Source organism: Euprymna scolopes, chromosome 13, assembly GCF_053919585.1.
Source record: "Euprymna scolopes isolate OS-2025 chromosome 13, ASM5391958v1, whole genome shotgun sequence".
Taxonomy (NCBI): domain Eukaryota; kingdom Metazoa; phylum Mollusca; class Cephalopoda; order Sepiida; family Sepiolidae; genus Euprymna; species Euprymna scolopes.
In genome coordinates, this window is record NC_136494.1 from 38,105,574 (window position 1) to 38,121,400 (window position 15,827).

Here is a 15,827-nt window from a genome sequence, read left to right on the forward strand (position 1 = left end):
ACAAACATCCGGGCAATGCCGGGCACCCCCGTTAGTGATAATGGAAAGGCACTCCTAGAGCCAAGGTAATTCATGATGTTGCCCAGTGTGGCCTGTCATTAATAGACCCAGGCTGTGTAGGAAATCGTAAATGGCACTCCACTCATTTCCACAGCGATTGATCAGAATGCTAATCTGATTGCTTGCAGTCTTCCACTGCTGCTGTGACATGAATTGTATTTCAGTAAAACTATATGCAATTTATAGGCTAAAGATTTGACTTTATCAAACCCTTGAGCCAATAAATTTTATCAGAATCATTATCTGAATCAGCATTTATTAAACCGTTTGACTTAGGAACTAATTTGGTTTATAACACTGGATCCATGACCTACTAACATACAAAAAAATACATACAAATAAAGAAATCAATTAAATTCAGCTTAAAATATTTTTTAGCTTGTTTAGAAAGAGAAAAATGGAATGTTATTTTTTGTTCTTGCTGTGGGTATAATGTTAAAACTATATCTGATGATGAAGCCCTAATTTGGGAACTATGGGAAGTATAGAGGTCACATCTTAGCTAGAGTTTGTCTAACATTTTGGTGTCTGACTGCCATTTTTATTTGGCCCTTAAATGCGTTGCAGCTGAATTGATTGTAAATACCATGTAAACAGAGTCTTCTGGATTGCTTCTTTAATTGTATCTCTAATCGGATAACACTGTTTTGTTTTCTAAATCCTTCCACATTGGAGCATTTTAAAAACTAACAGGACACATTTTTAAAGGAGAGTACGGTTTTAAAGGAAAGGCAAATACTGAATGAAGGAGGAAAAAAAGTAGAGATGAAAGAAGCAAATTAAAGATGGAGGAAGCTTAAAAGAAACTAAAATCCAAGTGCTATGTTTTTATACAGCATTTGCATGATATGACTTCTATGAACATATTTAATGATTTAAAAATCTAAGACTCCAAATGATTTTGTCATAACTGAACAGTTATTTGGCCATCAGTTTTGAACCTTTTCTCAGTGAATTTTGATCATAAGAAAAATTGACCATGGCATAGTTGTATCTGATACTACTATTACATCATCATCATCATCAGTAGTAGTAGTAGTAGTAGTAGCAGCAGCAGTAGTAGCAGTTAAACGCACATTTTACATGCTGGCATGTGTTGGATGACTTTTAGTAATTAACTTCCAAACTAACCTATCTCGGACCAGGTCTTTATTTAGCCTTCTCTCAAGTCAATCCTTATCACATTCTCTCATGTTTTTCTTGGCCTGCCTGTGAGCTGACCCTGCTAACTTAACTGTTCTACATTTACTAACCCAAGAACACTTATCCAATCTTTCAACATCTCTTGTTCAGCACACATCTCTCTATATGACCCAGATTTATTCGTCCTCTGAAATCACCAGATCTAAGCATAACTATAACGTTCATATTACACATTCATCGTATCATCTCTCTTCATGTTCTATGCATTCACTGGCCAGGTTTACTTAGGCTTCCCTTGGTCAATGGTGATAACACTCTGCAGGTGACAGAGGTTCCTGAACTTTCTTCATCCAATATTTAACTCTTACAATCATGCTAGCACCATCTCATTTATGTGCTCGAATGCTATCACCAGAGCAACAAAATTTCCTCAATAGCTTTGCCATTCAGATATATCATCTCCACATCTGAGTTCTCATCCATTTTCGTTGTCACATACTTTTACTGATTATCCTCTCTCAACCTATCAGTAATTCCAATGCATTTCTTGTGTAGCTGATACTTACAAGTAACACAAATAACTGAGTTTCACTTGAACTCCTTTCTTCGGAACAGTAAATTTTCCTATTTTGGGCAGCTTCCCAACACTACAACCACTGATCAGCACTTTGGTCTTGGTAACATTCATTCTCAGAACTTTACTTTCCATAGAATTCCTGCAAGTCATTAACTTAAGCAAACCTCCCATTGGCAAATACTGCATTTCTTTCAAACAACTTGCACAAAACTCATTGGATGATGTTTTCAACACTCAGATGCAAAAGCGTCACCAGGTAAAATGCTCAATAAAAAAAACTCAGCTTGAAACTGCTGAAAAGTTACCAGCTACAGTTAAAGGAACCAAGTAGCAAGAGAATACAACATCGGAAATGTTGCGAATATAACAATCCAAAAGAGGATAGCTATTCTAAATATTTAAATGTTCATAAAAAAAAAAAAAAAAACGAATTCCTATCGAACCTTGGCCGCTTTTGCTTCCAATTCCAAGAGCTTCCTTTCTTTCTCTTGCAACTTCATCTTTAAATCTTCTACATTTTCATGCAAATGAGGCTTATCCTTGTTTCCTTTCAATGTCTTGCTTCCAGATTCTTTTTTTTCCTGAAGAACAATTAAAAAAATAAAATTGTGTAAAATAACGATAAGTGTCATTGCGCATAAAAGTCAATGAGAAATATCATTATCTTTCGAAATTGGCAAAATAAAAACATGACCCCCACCTCTCAATAATTTCAAAAGAGAATAAAGGAAATATGTTGCCTAAAGAAACAAACAAACATTGCAGCATTTGATGGATTACTATCTATACCTATCAACATTCCCTTAAGATACAGTGAAACCATTTTAGTTTATAATTTTTGTTTGCACATTTTTAAGCTTAAATTAGACAACAGTTATTTTTTTCTTCAATAACATGCTACAAAAATAATAAATTAAATTTTACTAGTCAGAAGCAATGTTTCATTTGTCAATTCAAATGCTATTTGGGCCTGACCTTGAAAATCTGACGCGTTAACTTTATGAGAGAAAAGAATAGTTACTACTGCTACTATTATTACCATCACCACCACTGTCACCACTATTTTGGATATAAATAATCTTAGACAATGATTTATTTAAACGGATCCAAATATTTGAAGACCAAAGTTATTTTTGAATAAACAGTGGAAAAAAATGTGAAAGTTTCAATTGTTTAACTCAATATGTTCATTTTTTTTAATAAGAATTATTGAATCTATTTTAAATATTTTATACTGTTCCTGAATAAGTTCCTGCTCATAATCATAATTATATAACATTAATTATAATATAGAATAAGGAGAGTGGAAAGTAGACCGTTGGTGTACTTTCGGCAGCCCCTTAACTCTCACTTTCCTTATTTTGTCTTGCCGGACACATTTCATGAGAAATGTGTCCGGCAAAGGGGGAAGAATTGCTGTTTTCTGGGTTGAAATCTATCCATCTAAAATTTATTGTTGCCTAGTTTTTAAACCCTTAAGTATTTTTTATAGTTCCTTACATTAAGTGACTTCATGCCTTGTCTGAAGAAATTTTCATTAAAAAATAAATTATAAACAAAAAGGTACTTTAGTAGGACACACCCAAAATCAGGACTGAAAACTACGTGGCTGAGACATAAAAAATTCACAAAGAGAAAAATGAAACCAATACAAGATTTGAATATTCCAAATGAAGAGGAACTTCCTTTAACTGGAGTCATTTGTATTATTTGTCCAACAGAACCATTATTAATGTATAATTTTTTTCTATAATAGGTTATCACTTATCAAGACCCAAAGGCCACTCGAGGATAAGGTTAATGAGTGCCAGGTGGCTGGTGAGACAACACCATGATGATTAGTAAGGGTGGAAATTGGTAGAATTTGATTATTTAAGAAGGCAGTTCAATAAGAATTGTTTATATTGGACTTGAAAATGACTGTTATATTCAGTTAGAAAGCAGCCCCACGGTATTGTGTTTTACAGACAGTCAGTTCTTAATATATTTTGTATTGTTTTAAATGACGTGTTATCTAATAAAAATATTTAAGTATCAGTACTTTTGAGAAGCCACCATAGAACTGTTTATGTGATGGCATAGGAGGTTAATGTTTGTGTCATGATTTTTAATAGGTGTACAGTTTATAAGTGCTTCAGTAAAGAGGATATAAAGGGCAAAGATTTGGATGCAAACTAATGGTAGAATGTTAAACTTATGGTAGACTGTTAAACTTATGGTAGACTGTTAAACTTATCGTAGACAGTTAAACTTATGGTAGACAGTTAAACTTATGGTAGACAGTTAAACTTATGGTAGGCTGTTAAACTGATGGTAAAATGTAAAACTGATGGTAGAATGTTAAACTGATGGTAGAATGTTAAACTGATGGTAAAATGTTAAACTGATGGTAGAATGTTAAACTGATGGTAAAATGTTAAACTAATGGTAGAATGTTAAATTGTAATTTAGAAAGAAATGGACATTCAAATGGAAAGTGGATATTTTTCTCTAAGAAAATTAGTAAAATGAGAAAGAAAGGGAGATAAATCCAAGCTAGCTTACCAGTTCTTGCTGCCGTAATTCATCAAGTTCTGTCTCAAGTTTAACACGTAGCTGTTGTTCCATTTGTTCTCGTTTTTCCGTCGCAAGTTGCAGTGAGCCAAACGCCTTCTGCAGCTGGTCAAGTCGATCCATGTACAATTGTTTCTTTTTACACTAAAACACAAAAAAAAAAAAATAAATACACATTTCTAAACTGGATTTCTCTCTAACACTCATATATACATATATATATATATATATATATATATATATATATATATATATATATATATATATATATATATATATATTGTACTCATGTATTTCTTGTGATGCAATATATGCATGTATAAAAAAAAAATTTGTTCTTTAGAATAAAGATTTTTTTTTTAAAAGACAAATTAAAAATAAATAGAGAAAAGATACAAACATTTATATATTTTTTATATTAATATTTACAATCTATAATATAAATCTCACTTGTGTTTAAATGCATGTATGTATGTATGTACGTTTGTATGTCTGCCTAAAATTTTCGACAGAGGTGACGGATTTTCATGAGAACGAGATCGGTATCATTTTGAAGCTCAACCCTTTGGATGACAAATATCGAAAAATTGGCTAAAAACATTAATTTCTCCACCCTCAACTGGGTAGTTTTCTACACGGAGGGGTCGCTTTTTTCGACAATATTTTCGAAAGTCATCCCCTCTTTTCGATTGACTAGCCTTAATTTAAACCTTTATTACTTCCGTTTTGGCGATGGGCGCAACAGCAAAGACGTCACTTTTTTTTTCACATTCTTTTCCTCCTTGCGGTACGAGTTCAAGTCTGCCTGCCTGCTACCACTTTTTTTTTTGTTGTTCAATACACATCTCCAAACACCGGGCACCCATACATGTATAGGACAACAACTAATTGTGCCCTTAGTTACTTGTCTCCTCATGAGGACAAAGTTACTTTGTATAATTTGTTGTTATCTATCAACTTCCATACCTTGGCTTTTAGCTAGGAGTAAAGTGTAGCACTTATTCTGATACTACACTTCATTTTTTCTGTTTTTGGTTAATAAAGGAAAAGCTAGTCTAAACTGAAGTTTTATCTTTGTCCCCCAAAAGAGTTTCCCCTTTGCCCTCACATTCAAAATTGACCTTGATGCTTGGATGCATCAATTAATTCGGCAGATTTAGCAATGTTTAAACTGAAGCGTGACTGATGTCTCTAAAGAATTTATGTTTACCTCTTCTTCGAGTCGTACAACATTGCTTTGGGCATTCGTTAAGGCATTGTCTAATATGTCGATCTCAGATTTCTGCTGCTCGAGCGTTTGACGAGATTTTACAACATCAACCTGCATCTGCTCTCTGGAACCTTCTAATTCTTTATCTGCAAAAGACAAAAATAAATTGAATGACAACAACCAAGTTATAAGGAAATGCATGCAGGATTGAGAGAATGAGCAGCCAAAGTTGACTTCCTAGAAAAGAGGTCTAAGAAAAATCTAGAACAGGCATATCAGAACTCTTGTAATTATATAGGAGTTGTTGGTTTGAAAGCGTCACTGGTGGACTTTTTTGTCCTGTGCGCATTACAATTCCGCATTTCTCACCGTTTTTTGCACCGTCCACGTCTACCAAATTTTTATAATTCGTCTTTGCATCATTTCTTGCTACAATCTGCTGAATCAAGATTACTTGATGGTTTATCATTATGTTTTCAAATTGGGAAAAACGCCCGCGCCCCCCTTCCAACATGCAAATAATTTTAAAAGTGAATGAAAAAATTAGGTTGGCTAAAGAAACAAAAAAGATCCAACATTGCAGTATTTTATAGATTATTATCTATACCTATCGACATTCCTTGGGATGCAGTGAAACCATTTTAGTTTTAAATTTTGATTTATTTGCACATTTTTAAGCTTAAATTAGACAACTTTTATTATTTTTTTCAATTTACGATCGATTATCAAACAACATAGTACAACAATAACAAAAGAAAATTTCATTTGTCAGCTTAAATGCTATTCTGGCCTGATTTCGAAAATTTTAGTTAACTTTATGAGTGAGAAAAAGAACGACTACTACTACTACCACCTCCTCCATCACCACCAAAAATTAAGAAAAGGAGTTACTTACTAACTGACATTAGGTTGGCAACAATCGCTTCTTTTTTTCTCAATTCGGTTCTCATATCATGTTCACTAATCTACAACAGGAGAAAAACAAACAAAACATCATTAAAAAAGTCTTACAGAGTTAATACTACTACATGCAGAATTATTAACATAAATTCAAATATTATGGTGGCTATGGATTGAAAACTTGTGCCAAGTTTGAATCCAGTTTGTTCTAAAGAAACACTTGATCTAATGCCTAACTTGCTGAAAAAGAGGTAAATAAAATAAATATACATGTTATCTTATACATAAAATAGAATGAGTGAAAGTACTCATATGTAAATGCTTATGGTTTATATATTTGTATGTACAGGGTTTATTCCCAGAGTAATTGACTGATATTTATGAATTTTGGAACACAGATATGATTTGGATGACACAAACAATTCCATGGAACACAAAGATATGCATTAGCCAATTACCTCTCCAGTTCTGTGTGCATGTGCTCATGTTTAGTGTGTTTGCACTTTATTAGATTTCTTAATATTTATTAGATGAATTTCAATTAAAAAAAAAAATTGATAATGATTGAAATATATTTTTATTTATTTTAAAACTAAGTTTTAAGAACCAATGATTAAATCTTTTTTTTAACAATTCTCTTTTTTCCAGGTTTTGTTATCTTACTTTGTAAAGTATAGCATTCATTTAAGTAATAAAAATCCACAAATAGTACAAAAAATAAATAAAAATAAGATTAGTCTTACTCACCTCTTGGTTAAGTGGGGTTCCAAGGCCTTGCAGTTGTTCTGTAAATGAAAAAATAAAAAATGATAATTTAGAGTTTTGAAGTTTTCGTTGAAAATGAGATTCTTATGCAAAATAAGAACTATGCTATTATGAGAATTTTCTGGGTAGTGTATGTAAAATATTGCAAGGTGTGAAACAAAAGTTTCATGATTTTTTTTGTGCAAATGTGGGGCAATTTTTCTATAAGAAATGCATTATTTCTGTTATTAAAATGATAATTCAATGAAAAATTATTTACAAATGAAAACAATATTGTTTTTTTTTTCTTACAAACAAATATAATAAAAAACTTTCACAAAAATTTAGGAAAATTAAAATTTAAGTCAAGAAAAAAAAAATTTAAAAAAACACTCATTGTAAGGTAGGTTTCATGAATAAATATTTTTTAACAACTACTGGCAAAGAAAATTTATTTTAAATGATTTTTTTGGTTTAGATCAAGAAAAATTTACTTTTTTATAATAAACCAATAATAGCAAATAAATGTTTTCTTAAATGGGGTTTGCTGTTGTGATTTCATTGACTTAACATTTCAGCACCTTTTGGCGTTTTATGTAAACTGCACAGAAAATTCTGATGATAGCATAGTTCTTATTCTGACTAAGTACCAAAAATGATAATACAAAGCAAAATCTCAGTTTTAAGAGGTTATGTTGTAGTACGTCCATCTTTATATAAAACAACTATTGATTGTAGCTTTATGAAACTTTTATCAGGGAAGTATTTCCAGATGAAGATAATTCCAATTAAATTTGGAAGTAATCAAAATCTGGAATCTAAATGTGAAAACTTGATTCACAGTTTTTTATAGAAAATTTTTAAGATATTAAAAAAAAAAAGAAGACTTTTTCTTACCTTTTAAAATTCGGTTTTCTGCCGTTAATTTTTTGTTTTCCTCTTCCAATTTTTGCCTGTATGCCGCTTCCCACTGTTGCAGCTTTCGAGACTTTTGCTCTAAAGTTTGGTATTCGTCTGTTACTTTAGAAATTTCTTGTTCACACTGAAAAGAGAGGATTCGAAAAATGTTTGATATAAAAGTGGCATGTCGGGAAAAAACTAATTTTCTGTTTTGCCTTTCACGAAAATGTGATTCATAAATATAAAGAATATTATTTTTTTTATTTACTGCATTTTCAATAATGAGGAACCAATTAAAGGTGATTGAAAATAATTCTGCAGAAATCCTCCAGGAGTAACAAAGAATGATATCTCCAATAAGGCAGAAACTTTGGATGCAACTGCTGTTAGGCCTCAGAACTTAAGACAGTTATGCAAAACGTAAAAGTATAACAAGACCACATAGTTGTCTTTTGTTTTATGGCATATCAACCCTTTCCAAGTTATTTAATGCGAATCCAGTTATCTTGAAGAAAAATTTTTTAATAGAATATATTTGTTTTGTTTTTTTTCAAGTCGGTTTCTATTTAATCCATAGTTGGGACCCTAACATGTACTACCACTCCGGGTTAGAGTGGATCTGGGAGTAATGGCAATTAAGGGGTGGCTCCACACTCGGCAAAGCCCACAAGCTGGGGCCTCACCATCGGATATAGTTTAAGGTCATATCCAGGATCACAAGACCACATAAGATGTCTTGTAAATAATAGTAAGTTGCAAGCAATGTTGGGATTCAAGGTCAGGTTGCATTTACACAGGGTCCAGATTGTTTTTTAAAGACCCACTGATAGGTGATAACGACTAAAAGAATAACAACACAAACTGATATCATTAATGTGCTAAGTTTGAATCCAGTTCGTTTCATAGAAACACTTTCACTTAAGGATGTTGGCAACCTTCACATGATCCCTCGGGTAAGTACTTGATACGTTTCTAGATAGAATTCTAACTGGAAAGATGTCAGGGAAACAAATGCCAACAATAGAGTCATCTGATTCATAAGAAAATGTATCGACAGAATCACTACTCGGGTTAAAAACCAGACGTAACCATTTGAGAGTTTGCTGGAATAGTAACTGGAAATTGAATTTTGAATGAGAAATATTTATATACTTCAAAAAAGCAGAATTTGGTTTTCGGATTGAGATCCGAGTGTAGTATCTGTTCTGATGCTACACTTAAGTTAATTTGTCCTCAGTCAATGTAGGGGAAACTACAATTTTTATTTTTGTTTATTGCTAGAGGGCCCCTTTTTGGGAGCTGGTTTTCTCCCGCATTAAAAACCATTAAATACCAATACCGATATGCTTCCAAAAAGAACAACAAAGTATTTTCCACATACCAAGATGCTTATGAGGGTTTGACTGATTATTAGATTAGCATTGTGTATTCAGTTTCTCAATACAGCAGTTTGGCAGGACAAGCTAACATGAGGATAGTTTGTCCTACAAGTAAAACCTGACCAAACATTCAAAATAACATAATATTTAAAACACAAATAAGATCCTCTCAGCATGACTCCCTAATGACCCATTGACAAGGAATGATGCATTATCTGCTCCTGATGCTACCACAAATAATAGCACTAAACTGGATACTTCCTCATACCAGACCAAGAAAAGACCACAATAAAAATAAACTACACCATAGTTAAGCGGTCAATTAAAAGGGTGGGGCGTAATATTTTTCATTGCTTTATAAACTCCAGGTGTGAAAAGTAGAGAAAAATCTTAAATCAACATATTTATTATATTGCAACACATCACTATGTTGAAGGCACATCTTTTTTTAGTGCTATCACACACTTCATTTGACTGCCATTTAGAACTGATTGATGCCTTTATCCGTTGCACCGTGTGTTCATGTGAAAATGTTGCATTTATTTATAGTTAAGATTGTCTGCTATTTTTGAGTTCTGGTCTCTGCTGTCCATTTGGATGGCCAAGTTAACAAGAAAGCCATTCTTAACATGAGGAAATGTAGGAAGTCTTTCATGTTATTTGAGAAAAAGATAAGTATTAATCAGAAGGGACCATATCTTACTTGTAACCATCATCTCATCTGCAGAGCAGAAACTGGAAGTCAAGAATAGTAGACAACCTCGACTAAAATCCTGCAATCATAGATTAACACACTCTTACAGAAAAGTGTAATTATGTTTTTTATGAGTTCAATAGATTTGTAGTATCTCATCACATTGCTATGGTGAGGACATACCTTCTGTAGTGCTGCCACACGCTTCCTGGTACGAATCAGCTCTTCCTGTAATATCTTGTTTTTCTCCCTGATGGTCTTGTTCTCATTTGTCAAAATTTCCACCATTGTTGTAGTACGTGCCAACAATAGCGTTGTATCCGAAGTTCGCTCTATCTTGTCACCATCGTTGGTTTGCATCATTCTGCAAATAATCAAGAAATATTTTTAAAATATAACAAACAACAAAAAAAAAAACAGTAAAATTTGAGATACAATTGTATAAAGTATTTTCTGTATTCGCTTTAGAATTAAATTTTAAATACTAAGAAATGAAAATTATACAGCATTTTAAACCAGCAGAAATAAGTGGTAAACAAAACTGACTATGAATCAGTGGTAAAATCGTAATAATTATTAAAAGCACACAAAAAACTGGTGGTAAACAAAACTAAGAAGAAATCAGAAGTAAACAAAAACAGACACCAGCAGTAAAAAAAAAAGATAACTATGAACCAATAGTAATAAAACCAAGTGATAAACAAAAATAACCATGAACAAATGGTAAAGATAATTAGAAAAAAGCAATAAGGAAATAACAGTATACAAAAATACCTATGACTGAAATTTTAAGAGCAGCATCTAATATTAAATACTAAATGATGAAAATTTAACAGCTATTTAAAATAAGAAATTGAAATTCCAATCATTAAAAAATATCCATAAATGTGTGGTAAACAAAATAAATTTGAAGGAGATGAAAAGAAAAAAAAAAAAATACAGAATAAATGGCAAATAAAAATTCAAAACGAATGATAAATAACTAGTGGTAAGCAAACATAATCCGAAATGACGATGTAAACAAAACCGAATCCAAAATTAGAGGGCAAACAAAACCACCTATAATAAAGTCTTTTGACATTTTTAAAATGGCAGTATTTCATTATTTATTTTTAAATTTATAATATCTATTGGTATTTAAATCTTATTTTGAATAATTTTATTGAAAGAATGATTATGTTCGACTACAAATTACCTTTTGGTAAAGCACAAGAAATCAAAGAAACTAAGACTAAAATCCATGGTTTTCTAAAAATAAAAGCGAAAAGCATACCTGTGTATATGATGCACTGATAAATTAGGTTTAAATGAACCGAGTCAGTAGCTGTCCAGTTTCAGAAAATAGTTTTACTGTTAGGAGTATTTTAACTGGTTGACTGTGAAAGCCATTGACCAATCAGTACAATTTCTAAATAACAGGTCTTTTCTTTCTTTCCTTTTTATTTCAGAAAAAAAGAAAGAAAAAGAACAGTGAGGAATTTGTGAAATAATTACACTTTTAAGCAAGTAGAGATTCCTTTATAGTATTTTTTTTTTCATTTTGTGAGAGCCACAAAAAAAAGGCAAAGGTTAAGTTTTACTTTGTAAATTGTCATTAATTTCTAACACTATGACTATGCAGTCTAACTGGCTATAATTTTTTAGGCCTGATACACACCGGTCATTGTCACCCATGGTATTGGCTTCCAATAAATTATAGAGGGCGAGTGTTTGACCTGATGGATACTCTTGTAGACTATAGAATCATCTATATTAAGTTAACATCAGATACTAGTTATGCCTAAGATACAGAAATATTATTTTAGTTTTTAATCTTTATTTTTGTTTACACATTTCTAAATTTAAGATAGACAACTCCTATTATATTCTTCAATTCAAAATGAGTTATCTCCCTCGTGGATTTTATTTTTAGGTGATTATTTAAAAATGTTTCTTATCAGCAGTCATCAAGGCCAGACTCATTCATTTTGAAAAGAAATTGTAGCTAAGTATATTATTTTAGTTACCTCCCCTTCAACCTCTTCGACAGAATGTTAAATGTGGGTTAGATGAAAGTTTCTTTTAAACAAACTGGATTTGAACTTGGCACGCCAAGGTTTATGGTTCATGCTGTTAATTACTTAGTAACCCCACATTATTATACTGCTAATAACACTGTACACACATAAACGATTTGCCTAGCCTAAAGAAAAATTTGAGTTATCAATTTAAATGCTATTTAGGACAGACTTTGAAAATCCAACAAGATAACATTATATATTATATATTGTGGAAATTGTGCACCAATAATGCTGGGGAATATATATCTACAATCTCACTTAAGCTAGGATAATATAAAAACTATACAATTGTTTATTAACTATCTTCCTGATGCAAACCTAAAGTTCAAAATTGTTAAGAACATTGACATGATATCTATCATCAAAAAAATACAATTGGTTAATGGATCTAGTTTTTAAAAATCTTCTCTGATAATAGATACTGTTTTAACATCAAATAACCTCCAAAATAGGCTAATATGCCAATTAAAAATTGATCTACCAAATAAGTTTGATCTAAGAAATCATCCTCCCAGGTCATCCTCCTCCCAAATCACTCACCCACTATATATGTATCACACACCAACCATGCGTTGAAAACGGACTCTTTTAGCTATTTTCAAGTTTCAGTCATATGAGATTTTCAGGTTTAAAGGCAGAATTCAAGATATATTTCAGCTGCAAATGTCAAATAGACACAAATGTTAATCTATTTAAGGAAAGTGTTTATATATACACATCTCTCTCTCTCTCTCTCTCTCTCTCTCTCTCTCTCTCTCTCTCTCTCTCTTTCTCTCTCCCTATATGCGTGTGTGTGTTTAGACAATTAATCAGAATTGGAATCAGGAATAAAAAAAAAAATTGGAACTTTTTGTTTTATTGGTATCATAAAAATTTCAGCCTTATTTACAATTCCAAAAACGATTATTTTTATTTCCTTTTTTCTGTCGTTTTAAACTTAATTTTTTAATGCTAAAATAATAAAGATTAGTTCGTTTTACATGACTACAAAAATAAAATTTATAGATCATGATAACAAAATTAGGTAAAATGGCACTCTTCCCTCCCCAAAAAATGGAATTCTATCTTTTTAACTAATTAGGTGATTTTAGAATCAGAATTCGAAATTTACAAGAGAATTGGTAATTGAAATCGAGAAAACAATTGGAATTATTCCATCGCTAATGTGTGTGTGTGTGTGTGTGTGTGTGTGTGCGCGCGCGTGCATGAATCTCTCTAGAAGGATGCTATATGAATGTAATCCTACTTAGCTTTAGGCAAATTTTTGCTATCAGCAGTGACACTTTAATGACAGGTGTCCTCTACTACAAGCAATGTGTTTTTAACTTTGCCAACTTCTCAAGTATCCTCTGCTGCGTAAAAACAGAGGATTTGCATGTCAGCCACAAATAACATCTTGCAAAGAAAGGTTGTTAAAAGCAAAGGTGTTTATTTCAGGATAAGTGCCAACCCAAAATTTAGGTTTTCAATATGAGGAAGTAAATGAACAATTATTTGTTTCACAAAAGTCTTAGAAGTTAAGCAATGTTGAACGTGGTTACTATTTAGATGGGTGACTATTTGGAAATACTGAATTTTGTAAGCAAGTACTCCATCCAGAAGTATAAATGGGTAACAGTCTTGTTTGCAAGATATCTGGTGACAGACTACTGTTTGGAAGATGACAAACTACTGTACTAATAAAATAATGAAAGAAAAAAAAAAATAGAAAAATAGGTTAATCTGAATCAAGTATCAATAGATGAGATGGATTGTTATTTGGGTCTGATTTTAAAAATCTGACAAGATTACTTCATATATAAGATATTACATGCCTATATCCTCATTGTGACTGCTGGTTACGTATTTTTAGATTTGCTTTAGTGTTCAGGAGAGTATTTGTACTTTACTTATTACTATAAAAGACTTTCATGAAGAAATGCTTATAGAGAAGATTACATTCTGCTGACCTCATAAAGTCTGCAAAGTTATAGCAATTCTCAAACGACCGTTCTGCAATCGTATACTTTGTCTATTTTGGTGGTTGGTTCACTAGGCCAAGTTCACTCTGAAAATGGCTGAAAAATTACTGGCTTAGAAGATAAGCTAACAATAAATAAATATGTAAAACTCAATGAAAGTTTTTGGTGTGTTTTTATATATAAAAATTTATCAGATGGTTTGGCCCAGATAATGACACATTCCATATGGTCTTTTTATAGCTAATATCCTTGTTTGAGTCTGCTAGTAATACAGAAGGTGGTGCATGATAGGTATAATGGATACTATTGCAGATTATCTAATCGGCTATCCAGAGTTCAAATCCATTCAGATCTATTGGAATTAATTGCACACTAAAGCTATGGGTAAAATAACAATTTGTGTTCAATTAGTTGCATACAGTTACACACACACACACACACACACACACACACACACACACACACACACACACACACACACACACTTATACATCTGTGTGTGTGTGTGTACAATTAATTAAGCACAAATTGTTATTTTACCCATGGCTTTTCTTACACTATTAGTGTGCAGTGGATTACATACTGGGTTGAGCTCTCTGGTAAGTGAAATAGGTAACCGCCACTAGCTTATAACATTGTAAATAAATCAGAGCTCTCAGGCCATGGACAATGTTTATCACTGCGATTTCGCTTACACTCAGCAGCTGCCAGATGATAACTAAATAGTCAGCACTGACTGTAATCAATTCAGCTGAATTTCGATCTCAGCTTGAGGTACTGACTTGTTTAGTCACACTGAATAGCTATGATACAGTAAAATAGTATATCTATGGTATACTACTAGAAAAATACCCGCCTTAGGTAAATCAATTTTCCAAACAGAACAGGTTTGAATCACTTTTATGTTACTTATGAAGATTAAAAACAACATTTAATGCTACTAAACTTTATGTCTAGAATACTCATTTCAATTTTGATCAAAATCCATTACATGATTTTCATTCTAAATTCAAATTTAAAGCTTAAACTTAAGGTCTTCCCTAAATTTTTATTTCTTATTAGGACTGTTTAACTTTGTATTTGTTTACAAAAAATAAAATGCATCCTAGATTAGTTTTTGAATAGAATTTTTAAAAGTGCACTTTAAGCTATTGCACCTTTTTTTATTTTAATATTTGAATCATAAATGTAAAATCTATAATATAAATCTCACCTGTTTATTTAAATGTATATATGCATTTATGCATGTCTGCCTAAAACTTTCAACAGAGAGACGGATTTTCACGAGATCAGTATCGTTTTGAAGCTCGACCCTTTGGACAACAAATATCGAAAAATTGGCTAAAAAGTAATTCCTTCACCCTCAACTGGGCACTTTTCTACAAGGAAGGGCCGCTTTTTCCATCAATATTTTCGAAAGTAATCTCCTCTTTTTGATTGACTAGCCTTATCTTTGTAACTTGCACTACCCGAGAAAGTCGTCCTCTCCCTTCCGAGTAAACTGACTCATTCATTGCAGCAATGCAAAGGTTGAGGCCATCGTTCAGTTGGTCATAGAAGAGACAAGAATTAATCCCTTGTTTCTTGTAAGCTTGAGACAAAAAAGTCTTTGTAGTTTCATATCAGTGTAGACCAATGGAGGTTAA

The 15,827-nt window shown here is 32.1% G+C and overlaps 1 protein-coding gene across 13 annotated transcripts in view; it reads right to left on the reverse strand.

Annotated features, from left to right (window-relative positions):
• LOC145291978 (angiomotin-like protein 1) overlaps positions 1-15,827 on the reverse strand; it is a 98,107-nt gene that overhangs the window by 10,051 nt on the left and 72,229 nt on the right. For 7 of the 13 annotated variants that reach the window (XR_013869513.1, XR_013869512.1, XR_013869514.1 and 4 more), the window contains exons 4-10: positions 10,344-10,524; positions 8,085-8,229; positions 7,191-7,228; positions 6,439-6,508; positions 5,544-5,689; positions 4,325-4,477; positions 2,224-2,361 (exon numbers count right to left, since the gene is read on the reverse strand). Coding sequence is in view for 8 of the 13 variants with exons in the window: in XM_080137924.1 (XP_079994050.1) it covers positions 2,224-2,361; positions 4,325-4,477; positions 5,544-5,689; positions 6,439-6,508; positions 7,191-7,228; positions 8,085-8,229; positions 10,344-10,524 (871 nt within the window). In the remaining 5 variants the exon portion in view is untranslated. The remainder of the gene's footprint in view (positions 1-2,223; positions 2,362-4,324; positions 4,478-5,543; positions 5,690-6,438; positions 6,509-7,190; positions 7,229-8,084; positions 8,230-10,343; positions 10,525-15,827) is intronic. The other 6 variants (XR_013869516.1, XR_013869515.1, XM_080137928.1 and 3 more) reach the window with 1 other exon arrangement.